Here is a 16,770-nt window from a genome sequence, read left to right as displayed (position 1 = left end):
GTAAAAGGTCTGGACTGCCAGCTGGCTAGTTCAGGACCCAGACTCTTCTATGAAGCCCTGCTGTTGTAATGGATACAGTGTGTGGTTTAGCATGGTGTTCCTTACTTTAAAAAGATGTTTTAGATGAGCACTTATGTTGATCTACAATCTGATGGTGTTAGATTGGCAAATGCTGTTGACATGACAGTTCAGCTCCTATAGGTATCTCCACAGCATTAGAGATGCAGGCTTTTGGATTGAGTCTTCTGCTTTTTAATCCAGAGGACGCCGTGTATGCGCTTTCCAAAATGAATATCAAATATTGGTGAAACTTTTGCTTGATCACAGAATAAAAGCCAAAAATAAATGTACGTCTACCCTGATATTTTCAAAAGGTCTAGGCATTAAGAGGAAAAGAGATAAGCAAAAGATTTAAGTCATAAAACCATATTTTGATGTGGTGCAAAAATTATCAAGAAAACGCTTGTCCAAAACAGTTGGGCTGGAAACCCCCTGTTGAAATACAGGGAGTGCAGAATTATTAGGCAAATGAGTATTTTGTCCACATCATCCTCTTCATCCATGTTGTCTTACTCCAAGCTGTATAGGCTTGAAAGCCTACTACCAATTAAGCATATTAGGTGATGTGCATCTCTGTAATGAGAAGGGGTGTGGTCTAATGACATCAACACCCTATATCAGGTGTGCATAATTATTAGGCAACGTCCTTTCCTTTGGCAAAATGGGTCAAAAGAAGGACTTGACAGGCTCAGAAAAGTCAAAAATAGTGAGATATCTTGCAGAGGGATGCAGCAGTCTCAAAATTGCAAAGCTTCTGAAGCGTGATCATCGAACAATCAAGCGTTTCATTCAAAATAGTCAACAGGGTCGCAAGAAGCGTGTGGAAAAACCAAGGCGCAAAATAACTGCCCATGAACTGAGAAAAGTCAAGCGTGCAGCTGCCAAGATGCCACTTGCCACCAGTTTGGCCATATTTCAGAGCTGCAACATCACTGGAGTGCCCAAAAGCACAAGGTGTGCAATACTCAGAGACATGGCCAAGGTAAGAAAGGCTGAAAGACGACCACCACTGAACAAGACACACAAGCTGAAACGTCAAGACTGGGCCAAGAAATATCTCAAGACTGGTTTTTCTAAGGTTTTATGGACTGATTGAATGAGAGTGAGTCTTGATGGGCCAGATGGATGGGCCCGTGGCTGGATTGGTAAAGGGCAGAGAGCTCCAGTCCGACTCAGACGCCAGCAAGGTGGAGGTGGAGTACTGGTTTGAGTACGTGTTTGGAGGAAGAAGAAGAATACTGAGTTGCATCCCAAGAACACCATACCTACTGTGAAGCATGGGGGTGGAAACATCATGCTATGGGGCTGTTTTTCTGCCAAGGGGACAGGACGACTGATCCGTGTTAAGGACAGAATGAATGGGGCCATGTATCGTGAGATTTTGAGCCAAAACCTCCTTCCATCAGTGAGAACTTTGAAGATGAAACGAGGCTGGGTCTTCCAACATGACAATGATCCAAAACACACCGCCCGGGCAACAAAGGAGTGGCTCCATAAGAAGCATTTGAAAGTCCCGGAGTGGCCTAGCCAGTCTCCAGACCTCAACCCCATAGAAAATCTGTGGCGGGAGTTGAAAGTCCGTGTTGCTCGGCGACAGCCCCAAAACATCACTGCTCTCGAGAAGATCTGCATGGAGGAATGGGCCAAAATACCAGCTACTGTGTGTGCAAACCTGGTAAAGACCTATAGTAAACGTTTGACCTCTGTTATTGCCAACAAAGGTTATGTTACAAAGTATTGAGTTGTATTTTTGTTATTGACCAAATACTTATTTTCCACCCTGATTCACGAATAAATTCTTTACAAATCCTACCATGTGGATTCATGGATTTTTTTTTCACATTCTGTCTCTCACAGTTGAAGTGTACCTCTGGTGCAAATTACTGACCTCTGTCATCATTTTAGGTGGGGGAACTTGCACAATCGGTGGCTGACTAAATACTTTTTTGCCCCACTGTGTGTGTGTGTATATATATATATATATATATATATATATATATATATATATATATATATATATATATATATATATATATATATATATATATATGTATGTATGTATGTGTGTGTAAGGACAGGCCCCTGCACTGTATGTACCACTGGCAGGTAGAGGAGGTGGCTGATATCCAGAAATCCTACCAGTGGCTGGACAAAGCTGGACTGAAAGACAGCACAGAGGCACTAATCATGGCGGCACAAGAACAAGCTCTGAGTACAAGATCCATAGAGGCTGGGGTCTACCACACCAGGCAAGACCCCAGGTGCAGGCTGTGTAAAGATGCCCCAGAGACAATCCAGCACATAACAGCAGGGTGCAAGATGCTAGCAGGCAAGGCATACATGGAACGCCATAACCAAGTGGCCGGCATAGTGTACAGGAACATCTGTGCCGAGTATAACCTGGAAGTCCCGAGGTCAAAATGGGAGATGCCCCCAAGGGTGGTGGAGAATGACCGAAGAATATTGGGGCGATCAAGAGTTGGGCATTCGTCTTGTAATCGGAAGGTTGCTGGTTCGAGCCCCGGCTCCGACAGTCTCGGTTGTTGTGTCCTTTGACACTTCACCCGTTGCCTACTGGTGGTGGTCAGAGGGCCCGGTGGCACCAGTGTCCGGCAGCCTCGCCTCTGTCAGTGCGCCCCAGGGCGGCTGTGGCTACACTGTAGCTTGCCGTCACCAGTGTGTGAATGGGTGGATGATTGTGTATAGTGTAAAGCGCTTTGGGGTCCTTAGGACCAAGTAAAGCGCTATACAAATACAGACCATTTACAATTTTACCATTTACCAAGCTAAGATCCCGTGGGACTTCCAGATACAGATGGACAAAATGGTGGTAGACAAACAGAAGAAGACGGCCGTAGTGATCGATGTAGCGGTCCCGAATGACAGCAACATTAGAATGAAGGAACACAAGAAGCTCAAGAAATACCAAGGGCTCAGAGAAGAGCTCGAGAGGATGTGGAGGGTGAAGGTAACAGTGGTCTCCGTGGTAATCGGAGCACTAGGTGCAGTGACTCCCAAGCTAGGCGAGTGGCTCCAGCAGATCCCAGGAACAATATCGGAGATCTCTATCCAGAAGAGCGCAGTCCTGGGAACAGCTAAGATACTGCGCAGGACCCTCAAGCTCCCAGGCCTCTGGTAGAAGACCCGAGCTTGAAGGATAAACAGCCACCGTGTAAATAAACGTCACTCGTATCATCAGTTTGCTGCATCTTGGGTCCTCCTTTTCCTCCACACCACACGGCTCACTCCGCCAGCCGTGACACACACACACACACACACACACACACACACACATATATATATATATATATATATATATATATATATATATATATATATATATATATAACCAGATATTTACATGTCCCAACTCACATAGTCGTCGACCCAAAAACATATTTGTGCCCAAAATGCCGACTCGAAGTAAATTGATTGCATTTAAACTTTCCATGTAATTTTGTTACACAGTGTAAATCATTTGTAAGTTGGTCAAATTCAGTTTATTTGATGGGTATACATTCAGTTTATAGCAGGCACAGTTTTCTTAATGATTGATTATTTGAATAAATAAAACTTTGATTTGATATATTTCAGATGCATTTTACTCAGAACTATTGCTTCAAGTATATGAGGGCCAAGTGTAATGTTTCAGTGTGATTTCACACCATGTGGACTTTTTAAAGCTCACACTTGAGTTTCTCTAAGATACAAAATTACTTTAATTGACCACAGTCTGACTCAGTGTGGTTGTTAGCTCAGTTTAATACCACAAACCTACAGTCTGGGATGTGTTATAGAGGTTTTAGAGATACATCTCCTGCCTGGAATACAAAGTATTAAAAATATAACGTCACTGATCACTGTGGCTGGTCAAAGACACTTTAGTCTTCCTACAAATGTTTTTTTTTTTAGCTCAAACTGACAGCACTGTGTAACAGCACTTCTTTCCTGCATATGTGACAGATTTTCTGATCTAATGTCAGACTCTGGTTTGTTGGCACAATGACTGGAGCAGCTCCATGTCGGACACAAATGCTTTTCATAGACTTTCAAAATATGGAAGGGATGACAGCTGCTGTCCATGAACACAGCATGCATATTGCATTTGCTGCAGGTTACAACTGCAATACTTGAGAAGGCACAAAAACGTGCCACATGTACTTGTTTCCCTGATCCATGAAATTCTCCAGTTTCACACTGCTGAATGCTAAGAGCTGCGGCACACTTACTATGAGAGATGACGACATGCAGTCAACAGTTAATTGAAACACTAAATTTTCAGCCATAAATGTAAAACTCACAAGGCAGACTAAGACGGCATTGTCAGCTTGGCATCATATTTCATAAACATTTACAGCATCATTAAGGCTGTAATGTGACTATAGATTATTAATGGTTTAAAGCGCCCACTTTTAAAACACTAGATTTTTAAATATGTCAATTATGTGGAAAATAATCACTTTATATCTACAATGTTCTTCAGTACTGCAAATGGTTATCTTAATTTTAATAACTGGTTTATAAAAAAAAGCCTCTGATAGATTTGTAATAGGTATAATTAAGTTATATTTCCAGATAACCTAACAGGATAGTTTTTCTTTTGTTTTTTTAGCTTATCAGAAAAATATATATTAATGTGCAATCACACAACAACAATAACAACAAAGAGAAAAAAATTTCAAATAAAGAAAATAATAAAGAAAAAACAATGAATGTTTGGAGTTTGTGCTGAACAGTTATAAAAATAGTTGTTAATCAAGTTTGGTTCGTATATTAAAATTAGACATGGTAGATGAACACTTATATATTGTATATCTTATATTGTATAAAATGCTTTATACAACAAGCCACATTCATATCCATTCATACAACTACTTTTTTCTATCCTTAACATGAGCAACATACAAAGATAAGACCAAATCGGTAAACACAAGTCATTAAATATTTACCTATGTAAACATGTCATGGATTATATGGATGTTCGACGATGCTTTCTGTTTTGATTTTCACGCTGACACCAGGCAGACGTGAAACCGGCGAACACTGGTCTAATACAGCTCATTCATTAGTCAGTCATAACTCCTGACTATGCTGAAGACAAACGCTTCAAATGTTATTAGTACATTAAATGCACATAATCGGCTCACATCATCAACACATAAAACTTCTGTCAAGGTCGGCAGATTGTTTCCATCTAGTAGTAAGTTTTCGGGAAGGCTCAAAATCAAATATATTCAGTTTAAGAGAAACATATCTGCAGTCAATTTGTAGAAATCCGTGATCTTTGTAGATATTTGATTGCAGCATGTACTGTAGATGATGAGATTTCATGCAGTTTTATGCTGAGGATCATTATTATGAAGTTGTTCCACTATTTGAGGATGCTCTTTCTAACTCCGATCATGTTACTGACGTGTAAGTCTCAAAATGCTCTCCAGCTCTGTCTTTATGTTTTAGTACCACTTACTTGTTAGCTTTTTGTTTCAGTTTTCATCACTTTATGTGACTGTTACTGTAATCCGATTCAAAATTAGTAACATTTATCATGCAATAGCAGAATTTCACAGTTTAAACATGTTGCCTGTTGTTTGTATCTATGGTAAATAAAATATGGGTTTACGAGATTTACAAATGACTCCATTCTGTTTTATTTACATTTTTCAGAACTAAGCTTGTAATAAGCATTTTTTCTTAAACTGTAGGTAAATAAAGCTATGTACGAGAAAAGTCTCATTCCTTTTCTTTCATGGGTGGTTGCAATGCAGATCACTAATTTTGTTTCTTTACATATTTTTGTGAGTTAACACAGACACATAACAAAATAACTTCTACTCCTTCAAAAAAGAAAGTTTTTGGCTTTGAAAGTAAAATGAAGATGCTTTTAAAAAGTTTCTTTGCCTATTACTGATTCATATAGTCTCTTTGCGTAAAAATACAAATTTAATCTCAACTTTGAAATGCCAAATCAAGTTTTATACATAATTATTTTCCAGGTGTGTGCTGTAATGTCAATGTATAAAACGTATGACTAGAAAGAAAAAGTCATGATTAAAAGCATATTAAAGCAATGATTCTGAATGTCGTGATTATCATACTGGAAACCAAGTTTGACTGTGTTATTGGTACTCTTCAAGGTAAAAAAAAGTAAGCTCCTGAGATGTTATATCACATACTTGACCATCTTATTTGGTAACTTTACATCCTCGTGGGATTTGCTGATATCTCTTTGTCTCTCCAACATGACTACTGAAGTATACACACCCATCACGAAGAGCTGTTCTGATGATGCCGGTATCTCTCCCTTTCTTTCTGTTTCCTTTGTGTTTCCTGGCTCTCTCTCTCTCTCTCTCTCTCCTTGCCTGTATCTGTCTAGGCGCGGTGCCAGGTTCCTTCCTGTCAGGCCAGTCAAACAGCACTCCTGAAACTCATCCACTCAACAGGACTCTGCAGTATTTCAAACCCGGCACGTCTCATCGTTTGATGCCAAGTTGTTCATTCCTCCTATGTGGTACAAAGTTGTTGTTGTCTAGCTTTCCTCGAGTTATCGTTGACCTCAGAGTTATCCTCACTTCTTGGTCTCAGGTTTTCTTCCTCTACTTGTCAGTTTGCCAACTGACAAGTAGTCGAGCTTTGCCCAGCTTTCCATTTTCCATTCTCTCTCAGTAAAGATCGCCCGTCCCACTCTCTGCTGCACTCTACGCCTACTGGCCATCCTTGCTCTCCACTCCCTTCAGCAGCCGCAGCTCTGTGCTCCATCCTGTGCCAGCCAGCCACTCTCATGCACTCACCATCTTCCGGGTGGTGGGGCTCTGGGGCTCAGATCCAAATTGCAAAATTACAAAGACCTTGTTTCCCTGTGATGTTGAGAGCCTTTGGGCTCTGCTTTTGGTTCAGTTTTCATTCAAGTTTATTTTTGGACTCTTCTGTTGACATTTACTGTTAAGATTAGGTCTCTATAACCTGTTTAGGGACTCCTGCTCTTCTTGTGTGTGAAGACTTGAAGATTTAGTGGGGTGTTAATCACAGGGTGTTGGTTTGTGAGCTTAAATTGTTTTATGTGTGTATTTTATATGAGTGTATACTTGTATATACATTATGGAATTTAAAGTAAGTGGATAGGAACAAATGACTCTATACTTACACGGGGCGACCGTGGCTCAGGGGGTTGGGAAGCGTATCTGTAACCGGAAGGTTGCCGGTTCGATCCCTGGTCTCTGTCCTGGTCGTTGTGTCCTTGGGTAAGACACTTTACCCTACCGCCTACTGGTGTTGTCCAGAAGGGCAGATGGCGCGATATGGCAGCCTCGCTTCTGTCAGTCTGCCCCAGGGCAGCTGTGGCTACAACTGTAGCTGCCTCCACCAGTGTGTGAATGTAAGAGTGAATGAATAGTGGCATTGTAAAGCGCTTTGGGTGCCTTGAAAAGTGCTATATAAATCCAATCCATTATTATTATTATTACTTTATTCTATCCTTTTTGTTTAAGTATGAAGATATACATGATTTTCTTGTTATTTGTGTTATATTTATATTTATATGCAAGAAAAAACTGCAGCTTCAAGCACTCCGTGGTTCGTTTCGTGGAGGATGTGGATGATGAAGATGTTTTAGAGCAGCGGTCCCCAACCTTTTTTGCGCCACAGACCGGTTTATGCCCGACATTATTTTCACGGACTGGCCTTTAAGGTGTCACGGATAAATACAATAAAATAAAACTAGTACCAAAAAAAAGAAGATTTATTCATAACACACGTGAAAAGACCCAGGAAAACCGAGTTAACGATAAAAACGATAACAAAATAACGCTGAAAACCGATAAAAACCCTGAAAACCATACATTTCACACCTGAACCTCAACTCTCGCAGCCCAGTACCAAACGACTCACGGACCGGTACCGGTCCGAGGCCCAGGGGTTGGGGACCGCTGTTTTAGAGCCTTCCTGACACAATGTTACCGTTCATAACAAAAGTTGTCATTAAACCTAAATGACTCACAAGAGGTGATTTTTTTTTCACTCAGTGGTTTTCATTAGCTATAAGCAAAAGTCATTAAAATGAAAACATCAGAAGGATTGAACCCTGCCGAAGTCACTCTTCTATTTAATGAATACAGAACAAATGCAAGTTTCCCTGTTTGAATGACATTACAGGGAGTGCAGAATTATTAGGCAAGTTGTATTTTTGAGGAATAATTTTATTATTGAACAACAACCATGTTCTCAATGAACCCAAAAAACTCATTAATATCAAAGATGAATGTTTTTGGAAGTAGTTTTTAGTTTGTTTTTAGTTTTAGCTATTTTAGGGGGATATCTGTGCAGGTGACTATTACTGTGCATAATTATTAGGCAACTTAACAAAAAACAAATATATACCCATTTCAATTATTTATTTTTACCAGTGAAACCAATATAACATCTCCACATTCACAAATATACATTTCTGACATTCAAAAACAAAACAAAAACAAATCAGTGACCAATATAACCACCTTTCTTTGCAAGGACACTCAAAAGCCTGCCATCCATGGATTCTGTCCGTGTTTTGATCTGTTCACCATCAACATTGCGTGCAGCAGCAACCACAGCCTCCCAGACACTGTTCAGAGAGGTGTACTGTTTTCCCTCCTTGTAAATCTCACATTTGATGATGGACCACAGGTTCTCAATGGGGTTCAGATCAGGTGAACAAGGAGGCCATGTCATTAGTTTTTCTTCTTTTATACCCTTTCTTGCCAGCCACGCTGTGGAGTACTTGGACGCGTGTGATGGAGCATTGTCCTGCATGAAAATCATGTTTTTCTTGAAGGATGCAGACTTCTTCCTGTACCACTGCTTGAAGAAGGTGTCTTCCAGGAACTGGCAGTAGGACTGGGAGTTGAGCTTGACTCCATCCTCAACCCGAAAAGGCCCCACAAGCTCATCTTTGATGATACCAGCCCAAACCAGTACTCCACCTCCACCTTGCTGGCGTCTGAGTCGGACTGGAGCTCTCTGCCCTTTACCAATCCAGCCACCGGCCCATCCATCTGGCCCATCAAGACTCACTCTCATTTCATCAGTCCATAAAACCTTAGAAAAATCAGTCTTGAGATATTTCTTGGCCCAGTCTTGACGTTTCAGCTTGTGTGTCTTGTTCAGTGGTGGTCGTCTTTCAGCCTTTCTTACCTTGGCCATGTCTCTGAGTATTGCACACCTTGTGCTTTTGGGCACTCCAGTGATGTTGCAGCTCTGAAATATGGCCAAACTGGTGGCAAGTGGCATCTTGGCAGCTGCACGCTTGACTTTTCTCAGTTCATGGGCAGTTATTTTGCGCCTTGGTTTTTCCACACGCTTCTTGCGACCCTGTTGACTATTTTGAATGAAACGCTTGATTGTTCGATGATCACGCTTCAGAAGCTTTGCAATTTTGAGACTGCTGCATCCCTCTGCAAGATATCTCACTATTTTTGACTTTTCTGAGCCTGTCAAGTCCTTCTTTTGACCCATTTTGCCAAAGGAAAGGACGTTGCCTAATAATTATGCACACTTGATATAGGGTGTTGATGTCATTAGACCACACCCCTTCTCATTACAGAGATGCACATCACCTAATATGCTTAATTGGTAGTAGGCTTTCGAGCCTATACAGCTTGGAGTAAGACAACATGCATGAAGAGGATGATGCGGACAAAATACTCATTTGCCTAATAATTCTGCACTCCCTGCATGGAAAAAGATATGTTTTTCAAAAATTTTTTATGTTTTAGTATATACTATTACAATTAGGGATGCAACGATACCAAAAAAATTTCAAGTGAAAAATAAGCACTTCTGTTAAATTATTGCAGAGTCTCCACATTGTAATTTAGCAAAATATCACTAAACTATTGGCACTGTCTCGAGCTTTCAGAATAATAAATAAACACTTCTGTTTGGAATAAAATAAATACAAATTAGGTTTGAGAATAAAATAAACTTTTAAATTATTGCAGAGTGTCCATATTGTAAACAAACAAACAAAATAACGAAAGTATTTGGCACTGACGAATAAACTCATCTGCCCGTGGATCATCAGTCCACTGTGTCGTTTAACCGAGGACTGACATCGCGCACACACTGCTTGTCTTTACCTCTTCAGAAAGTTTTGGCACCATTATCTCTCTGATGTGTGGGCGGCTGGGAATTTCATATCGCAGCTTGAGTATGCTGAGAAGACGATGCAATCCTATGTTTTCCACGACCGGCATTGGCTGGTCATCCAGAGGGATAAAATGAGTCAGAGCCTCTGTTATTTTAACTGCCCGTGGATTTTCTCTTGACATTTTTCATCGCTTTTCCAAAACCTGAGTTAAAGTTGGCTGTTCCGGTCCACACTACTGACATTTTGTATAGCTACAGCAGCCTCCAGTTTCTCTTTTTTTTTTTTTTTTATCTGGAGCTGCCAGTCTGACTCGTCTAACCCTGTGCCTGTTTAGCGCGGGATGTCCCCCTAGTGGCCAATCTAAAAAACTACAACAGAAATGGCAAGCCACCCTCTGATTAATGAAATAAGTTGGTATCGGTTCATGGTATCGGTTAACTTTTATGAGTATGAGTCATACATATTTTACAGTATCGGCCCCGATACCCGATACCAGTATCGGTATTGGTACATCCCTAATTACAATCATGCATGCTCATTTTAAAAGTTAAATATGTTTGAACTAATCACAGTGATCGTTGTTGTAATTCTATGGGATTCAAATCTTATTATAATTTGAAGCTTCTAACAAAAGCAAACTTGACAGTAAAAAATTTGAAAACCTGCTGGATCAACTCGACTCAACAAGAAGTTATACTGAAACAAAATCAAGTTTTCAGAAATTAGAATTTTGCTTTTGATCCATGAAAACAACAAACAACCCTTCAAAGCTTAGTTTCCATTTAAAAAAAAAAAAAAAAAACATAATTATTTAAATATATTTCAAGCTTCATTTTCAAATCCTGGCTGTTAATCTGAAGGGGTCACGTGAAGGACACAGTCAGATAGTTTAACAGTGCTAATAAACTGAACTCAGTACAAATGAGTGTTCAGAAGAAAGTATTCAGGCAATTCTCTTTCTTTCCACAGGACAAAGGTTCAGGCCACTCTGACCTCTATTGCAGGCTAGATGAGAGTGTCTCAGGCAGGTATTCAGGTAAGTATTAAGCATGCTTTCGGACAGCTTTCCTAGCAGGAGGGAAAAGACAGGTGAAAGAGTACAGAAGAGACAGAACTTGATGCTACATCATACACAGAACAACAATAGGGCAACAAGTGGAAGTGAAAGCCAGTTTTAAGTACTGCCACCGATCGTGGGTGGAAAACAGGTGCACCAGCTGGAGACTTCCTGAGACCACGTCCACCACTGGAAGACAGTGGTTAGCAGTGTTGGGTAAGTTACTTTAAAATAGTAACTTAGTTACATTACTAGTTACTTCTCCCAAAAGTAACTCAGTTACTTCAAGTTACTCGTTACTTTCAAAGTAACTAGTTACTAGGGAAAGTAACTTTGGTTTTACTCAGAATTCTCTTGTTAATGTGTTTCTTCCATAACCTTGCCAGGCTTCTAGCTTGCTTACTTGCCACAGTGCACTGTGCCACCTACCAATAGAAAGGAAAAGATAATGTGCATATTTCTGTTACGTAAGGCCCAAAATGGCCTCCGTACAAGGAAGTAGTAGCTCTAATATTGACCAGTAACGAACCACCACACGCACACTGTAATGGGTTACACAAGATTTATTTGTTCTTTCTCCGGGTAAAACTACTGGCTGAAGACACAACTCTGGCCAGGAATCCAAGGCCCAAAGCCACCGCGGTCAGGGTTGTTAGCCTGGTTACAAACAGGGGAAAGGTGGTCACTTGGAAGAACAAGCAGCCAAAACATATCAATCCTGCAGCTTCCTCAAAAAGGCTTGCCACCCACCTTTTCAGGCCTGACTTCGTTCGAGGCTGGGTCTCCACATCACATCCTGGGAGCTGGAACTTCCCCAAAACTGGTCCAGTTTCCTTGTCAGGGGCACAGAGAGTCTCCAGTCCAGTGTTTGTTTTCCTGCCTTCCAGCACATCCACTCACATCCCAATAAGAATGAGTCCTCCCTCCAACATCCTCAGTTTATTTTAAAAGCAAAACCAGGCCAGGTTAAAAATCTTTTCCATTAAAATGTGCACACTTCATCCTGGATCTTCGAGGCTTCCCTGCTTCACCAGTGTCCTACTAAAAAAACAACGACAACCCCTACTTCCTGTTTCCTCTCCCCTTTATAGAGAAGGCCTCCAATCCTCCCCAATCAGCTGCTCCCTGTATTCAACTCCAAATAGCTGGCAGCTGGACTAGAGTAGAATCTCCACTCCCACATGGGTGTGGCCCACACCTCACATCAAACACAAAAAAACACCAAAGCATGCAATTAATACAAAACAAAATCTAAAGAAATGCCAACCCAAAAGCTTAGTGAGGGATTCTCTCCATCCCCCGATGGTGTCCTTCCTTGGGCCATATAATGTCTCACTCTATACAACGTTGGGTCCTGCTCCTGTAAGCTTTTCCAGTGTCCTGGATCCCAATCAATGTTCACAGCCTGAACCCGTGCTCCTTCACCCATCCTCTGTGGGGACACCAGATCTTGGGGTTGCACCTGTAATGGCATTCTAGACAGAACATCAGCATTCACATTTTCCTGGCCGGGCCGGTACTTGATATCAAATTGATAATTTGCAAGTTGTGCTACCCACCGTTGCTCCACTGCGCCCACTTTTGCAGTCGATAAGTGGACCAATGGATTATTGTCAGTATAAACTGTAAACAGAGACACCCATAGATAGTCTTTAAATTTCTCAGTCACCGCCCATTTCAGAGCGAGCAGCTCCAATTTAAAGGAGCTATAGTTTGCATCATCTCTTTCTGTGGGTGCTAAGCTTCTGCTAGCATAGGCTATCACACATTCTTTCCCATCTTGTACTTGAGAAAGTACTGCACCAAGGCCCACTTTACTGGCATCCGTGTAGAGCCGAAAGGGTAATCTGAAATCAGCAAAAGCTAAAATAGGCGCCTCTAGCAGTTTCTGCTTCAGAAGATCAAAGGACTGTTGACAATTCTCATCCCAGTTTATGGGAATATTCTGTTTTTTATTCTTAGGTACTCCCACCAGCAATGAGTTAAGAGGCCTAGCAACACTTGCAAATCCTGCAATGAACCGCCGATAGTAACTGGCAAAGCCCAAAAAGGAACGCACCTGATGAATAGTCTGCGGGGCCGGCCACTTCTGTACAGCGGCAATCTTATCAGGGTCGGGAGCCACACCCTCACTGTTCACCAGGTGACCCAGGAACTTCACCTGCTGCTGGAAAAGAACACATTTATCAGGTCGCAACTTCAGCCCATAGCCCTTCAATCTTGTAAACACTGCCTGCAGATGCTCTAGATGGCTGTTGAAATCCGGTGAGTATACTATCACATCATCCAGATATACAAAAGCAGACTCTGTGATTTGACTTCCCAAGCAACTTTGCATCAACCTTTGGAATGTTGCTGGGGCATTACACAAACCAAAAGGCATTCTTTCAAATCCATACAAGCCAAAAGGAGTACAAAATGCAGTCTTTTCTCTGTCAGCTTCAGAAACTTTCACTTGCCAATACCCACTTGCTAGATCAAGAGTGGAGTAGTATTTTGATTTAGTCAGCATCGTCAAGGTCTCTTCAATTCTAGGTAGTGGATGGGCATCTTTATGTGTCACTGCATTTAACTTGCGGTAATCCACATGTGGCGAGACGAGGTTGGGATATAAAGTAAATACTCTTCAGTTTTAAAGAACGACAACGCCACCCTGGGAATTTCACCCAGAGAATACTGGAAATGACACTAAATCACCAAAAAGGCACTTAGGTTCGCTATACTCAATCCAGAGACGAGGTTCAATAATAAACAAATTGACAATTTATTGGTAATTATTTAAAACACCGAATAAAAACATAATCATAAATATTCAAATACAAATATGCTTAAAAAGGTATTCAGAGCTGAGGCTTACCAGTGGAGGGGCAGGGATGCCACACACAACTAAAGAAAGAAAACACACCAAAACACAAGTGCAACACACTATCACACACTCACACTAATAAACTAGACAAGGCAGGTGTGTACACTCAAGGGATCCCACCACCAAGGCACCCTAGTCTCCTCCACGTCGGCACTCCGCATCTGAATAAAAGAAACAAAAAAAATGTTAATATATTACAACAAACTAATGTGTAGCACCGGGGGATAACCCAACTGCAGGACCACACTGGTGATCTACAGCTAGAAAAAGGGCCTCCCACCAGTGGTGTAACAGAAAATCCAAACTACAAATCAAAAAGCAATAAAACAACATACAATCTGAATAAAACTCTAAAATCTGGAGCAAACGGAATCGCCGTACTGCTCCAACTTGCCGTCCACACGACGATAAGTTAACAGTCAATCAATATGCACGCCAGCTGACTCCGATAACCGGCATGCATATGGCCGTTGTCCACGCCGACGTCCACTGTAAAAGCTGACAGCAGCAGGGAAAGAATTCTCACAACGGGAACAGACGGTAAAAGCACAGCAAGGCAAAACAGCAGCACTTCAGTTCGCGTAGCTTGGCGCAAAACTAAGGCCCACACTTCCTGCGAAACATAAGAAATAATTACTATAAAAGAACAATAGAAGGCAGAGAGCGTAACAAAAGTTGATTACGTACCAAGTAAGCCGGGTCACAGAACGTAAGCAGAATAGCTCAGAGGAGGCTTCTATAGCTACGACCAGCCGCGATGGAGGCTTCAGAAGAATAACCCGCAAATGATCTCCACCACACCGAGGGGAAGTCAGGTGACCAAAAAGGAGATCACAGGCAAGCGACGCAGAGACACTCAAATGGCCACTATTTATACCAGCGCCCCCTAATGGGCCAGGCTGAAAGTGGGTTGGACCGAAGGATAACATTCATCCTGCCACACACACAAAATCTCAATTCCCCATTTTTTTTCCGTACCAGGACAATGGGTGCTGCCCAGGGACTTGTACTCTCTCTCACCACCCCTGATCGAATCATATTATTCAGCAACTCTCGCACTTCCTGATACATTTTAGGGGGAATTGGCCTGTACCGCTCTCTAATGGGAGGTGCCATACCTGTTGGGATAGAGTGCGTGATTACATCTGTGTGGCCATAATCCTCTTCGTCGGCAGCAAACACATCGCCCCATTCCCTCAAGAGACCATTTAACTTTTCTTGCTCCTCTATGGATAGGTTTGACTTCCCTTGTGTCATAACTTCAATATGAGGAGCTTTACCAGGTGGTTCCGAGCTCACCTGGTGTACACCAACTTCAACAATACCTGGCCTGGTTTGCTCAAAAGTAACTTCAAAAGGCTCCTGAATGTCAACATTTTCCGTGGAGAATGTAGCAAGGGCCTCGTAACGTCGTAACGTGATAGGAAAAGGGTTGAGGTTCCTTACTTTGAGGGGGACTCGGCCTCTACGGACAATTCCTAGGGATCGAGCAACAGCAACTGTACTAGGCCCTTCCAGTGGCTCCACCAAAATACATTGTCCTTTCCTCAGTGTCTGTGGGGCCCTGGCCCAAATCACCTGCTCGCTGTGCTCAGGGACCATCACCGGATGGCGATAAGCTGGTCGAAGGGTCCCTACCTGTTGTACAGGGGCAGCTGCCTGAATTCTCTGACAGTCCTGAAAAGCGGATGCCCACGCTTGTTGAGTGTCTACAGTTGAGCCAACAGGCCAGGTCTGGGTCTGTATCTGAGGTTTCGAGAAAAGCATATCCCAGCATGGAATGATGATATTCATACCTAAGATAGGTAATGCATTAGGATTATTGGGATCGTCCTTTGAAATCACAATTCCCATATCCTTCAAAGTAATGCCTCCCACCTGTACTTCAGCTAGCACATAGCCCACATAAGGAATAGCCAATCCATTCGCTGCCTTCAGCTTTAACCAATTGAGATCGCTTTCTTTTCCTGGCTCCTGCTCACCAAACAATCTCCTAAAACAGGCTTGTGGCATTAATGTTACATTAGACCCAGTATCTAGCAAAAATGTCACTTCCTTACCATCAACGAATACCTCTACTTGACGGCATGTCCCTAGAAATTGAGAGTGATTTAACTGGGCTGGACCACTGTCATCCTTTCCAGTCACCTGGCCCATAGTGACTGGATTTACTCGTTTAAAGCCATCTGAGATGGAGTGCCCCGACACTCTCTTGCCATGTGTCCACTGGCTCCACACTTACTACAGATGGGCTGCCCTTGTTCATCCCACTTATGCCGTGGTCGTTCCACCAACCGTGAGATTTGCTTTGTCGCTGGGGGTGGCTCAGACACTTCAGCACATCTCCTATACTGAGAGGAACTAAAGTTCCGCCTTTCTCTCTCACCTCTGGGAGCTGAACATGTCTGTGGCATTGGTGCTGGTCGAACAAATTCCCTCAGCTCCTCCTGAAGAGTATTCTTGAGATCCATAATTTGCTCCTTCATTTCTGCGAGAATCTCCACTTTAAATTGATCTTTCCAATTCAAGGTATCCTGCCACTTTAGATCCCCTTTCACTACGGCACAAGCGGAGTCTTCATATAAACTATGCAGCGCATCTGCTTCCAATTGCAAAGCCTCTTTACGCACCTGTTCAAATGAGAGATTAGGGTCATGCCTTAACAGA

At 42.1% G+C, this 16,770-nt stretch overlaps 1 protein-coding gene and 1 long non-coding RNA gene across 2 annotated transcripts; both read right to left on the bottom strand.

Annotated features, from left to right (window-relative positions):
• Window positions 1-11,785: 11,785 nt before the first annotated feature.
• Window positions 11,786-12,510, bottom strand: LOC146580304 (uncharacterized). Its single transcript, XR_014891683.1, has 2 exons — window positions 11,988-12,510; window positions 11,786-11,894 (listed from the first exon to the last, which is right to left on the bottom strand). It is a non-coding gene; the product is annotated as an uncharacterized LOC146580304 (long non-coding RNA).
• Window positions 12,511-13,366: 856 nt separating this feature from the next.
• On the bottom strand, window positions 13,367-16,260 carry LOC146580303 (uncharacterized). Its single transcript, XM_085269585.1, has 2 exons — window positions 15,222-16,260; window positions 13,367-13,404 (listed from the first exon to the last, which is right to left on the bottom strand). The coding sequence occupies exons 1-2, from the start codon at window positions 16,258-16,260 to the stop codon at window positions 13,367-13,369; spliced, it is 1,077 nt and encodes a 358-aa protein (XP_085125711.1).
• Window positions 16,261-16,770: the final 510 nt, after the last annotated feature.

Source organism: Mchenga conophoros, linkage group LG3 (assembly GCF_057382185.1).
Source record: "Mchenga conophoros isolate Kocher_MC1m ecotype Shallow Benthic linkage group LG3, M_conophoros_male_GT1.1, whole genome shotgun sequence".
Classification (NCBI taxonomy): Eukaryota; Metazoa; Chordata; class Actinopteri; order Cichliformes; family Cichlidae; genus Mchenga; species Mchenga conophoros.
The sequence above is the reverse complement of the archived record's forward strand: the minus strand, read 5'-3'. Positions and strand labels throughout refer to the sequence as shown.

Bases quoted from the DNA above. Each gene is read 5' to 3' on its own strand.
- LOC146580303 (XM_085269585.1), bottom strand. From the start codon at position 16,260: ATGGGCCAGGTGACTGGAAAGGATGACAGTGGTCCAGCCCAGTTAAAT. The intron at 13,405-15,221 runs GTATGGCACCTC...GTTCTTTTCCAG, and splicing joins CACGCACTCTATCCCAACAG to CAGCAGGTGAAGTTCCTGGG.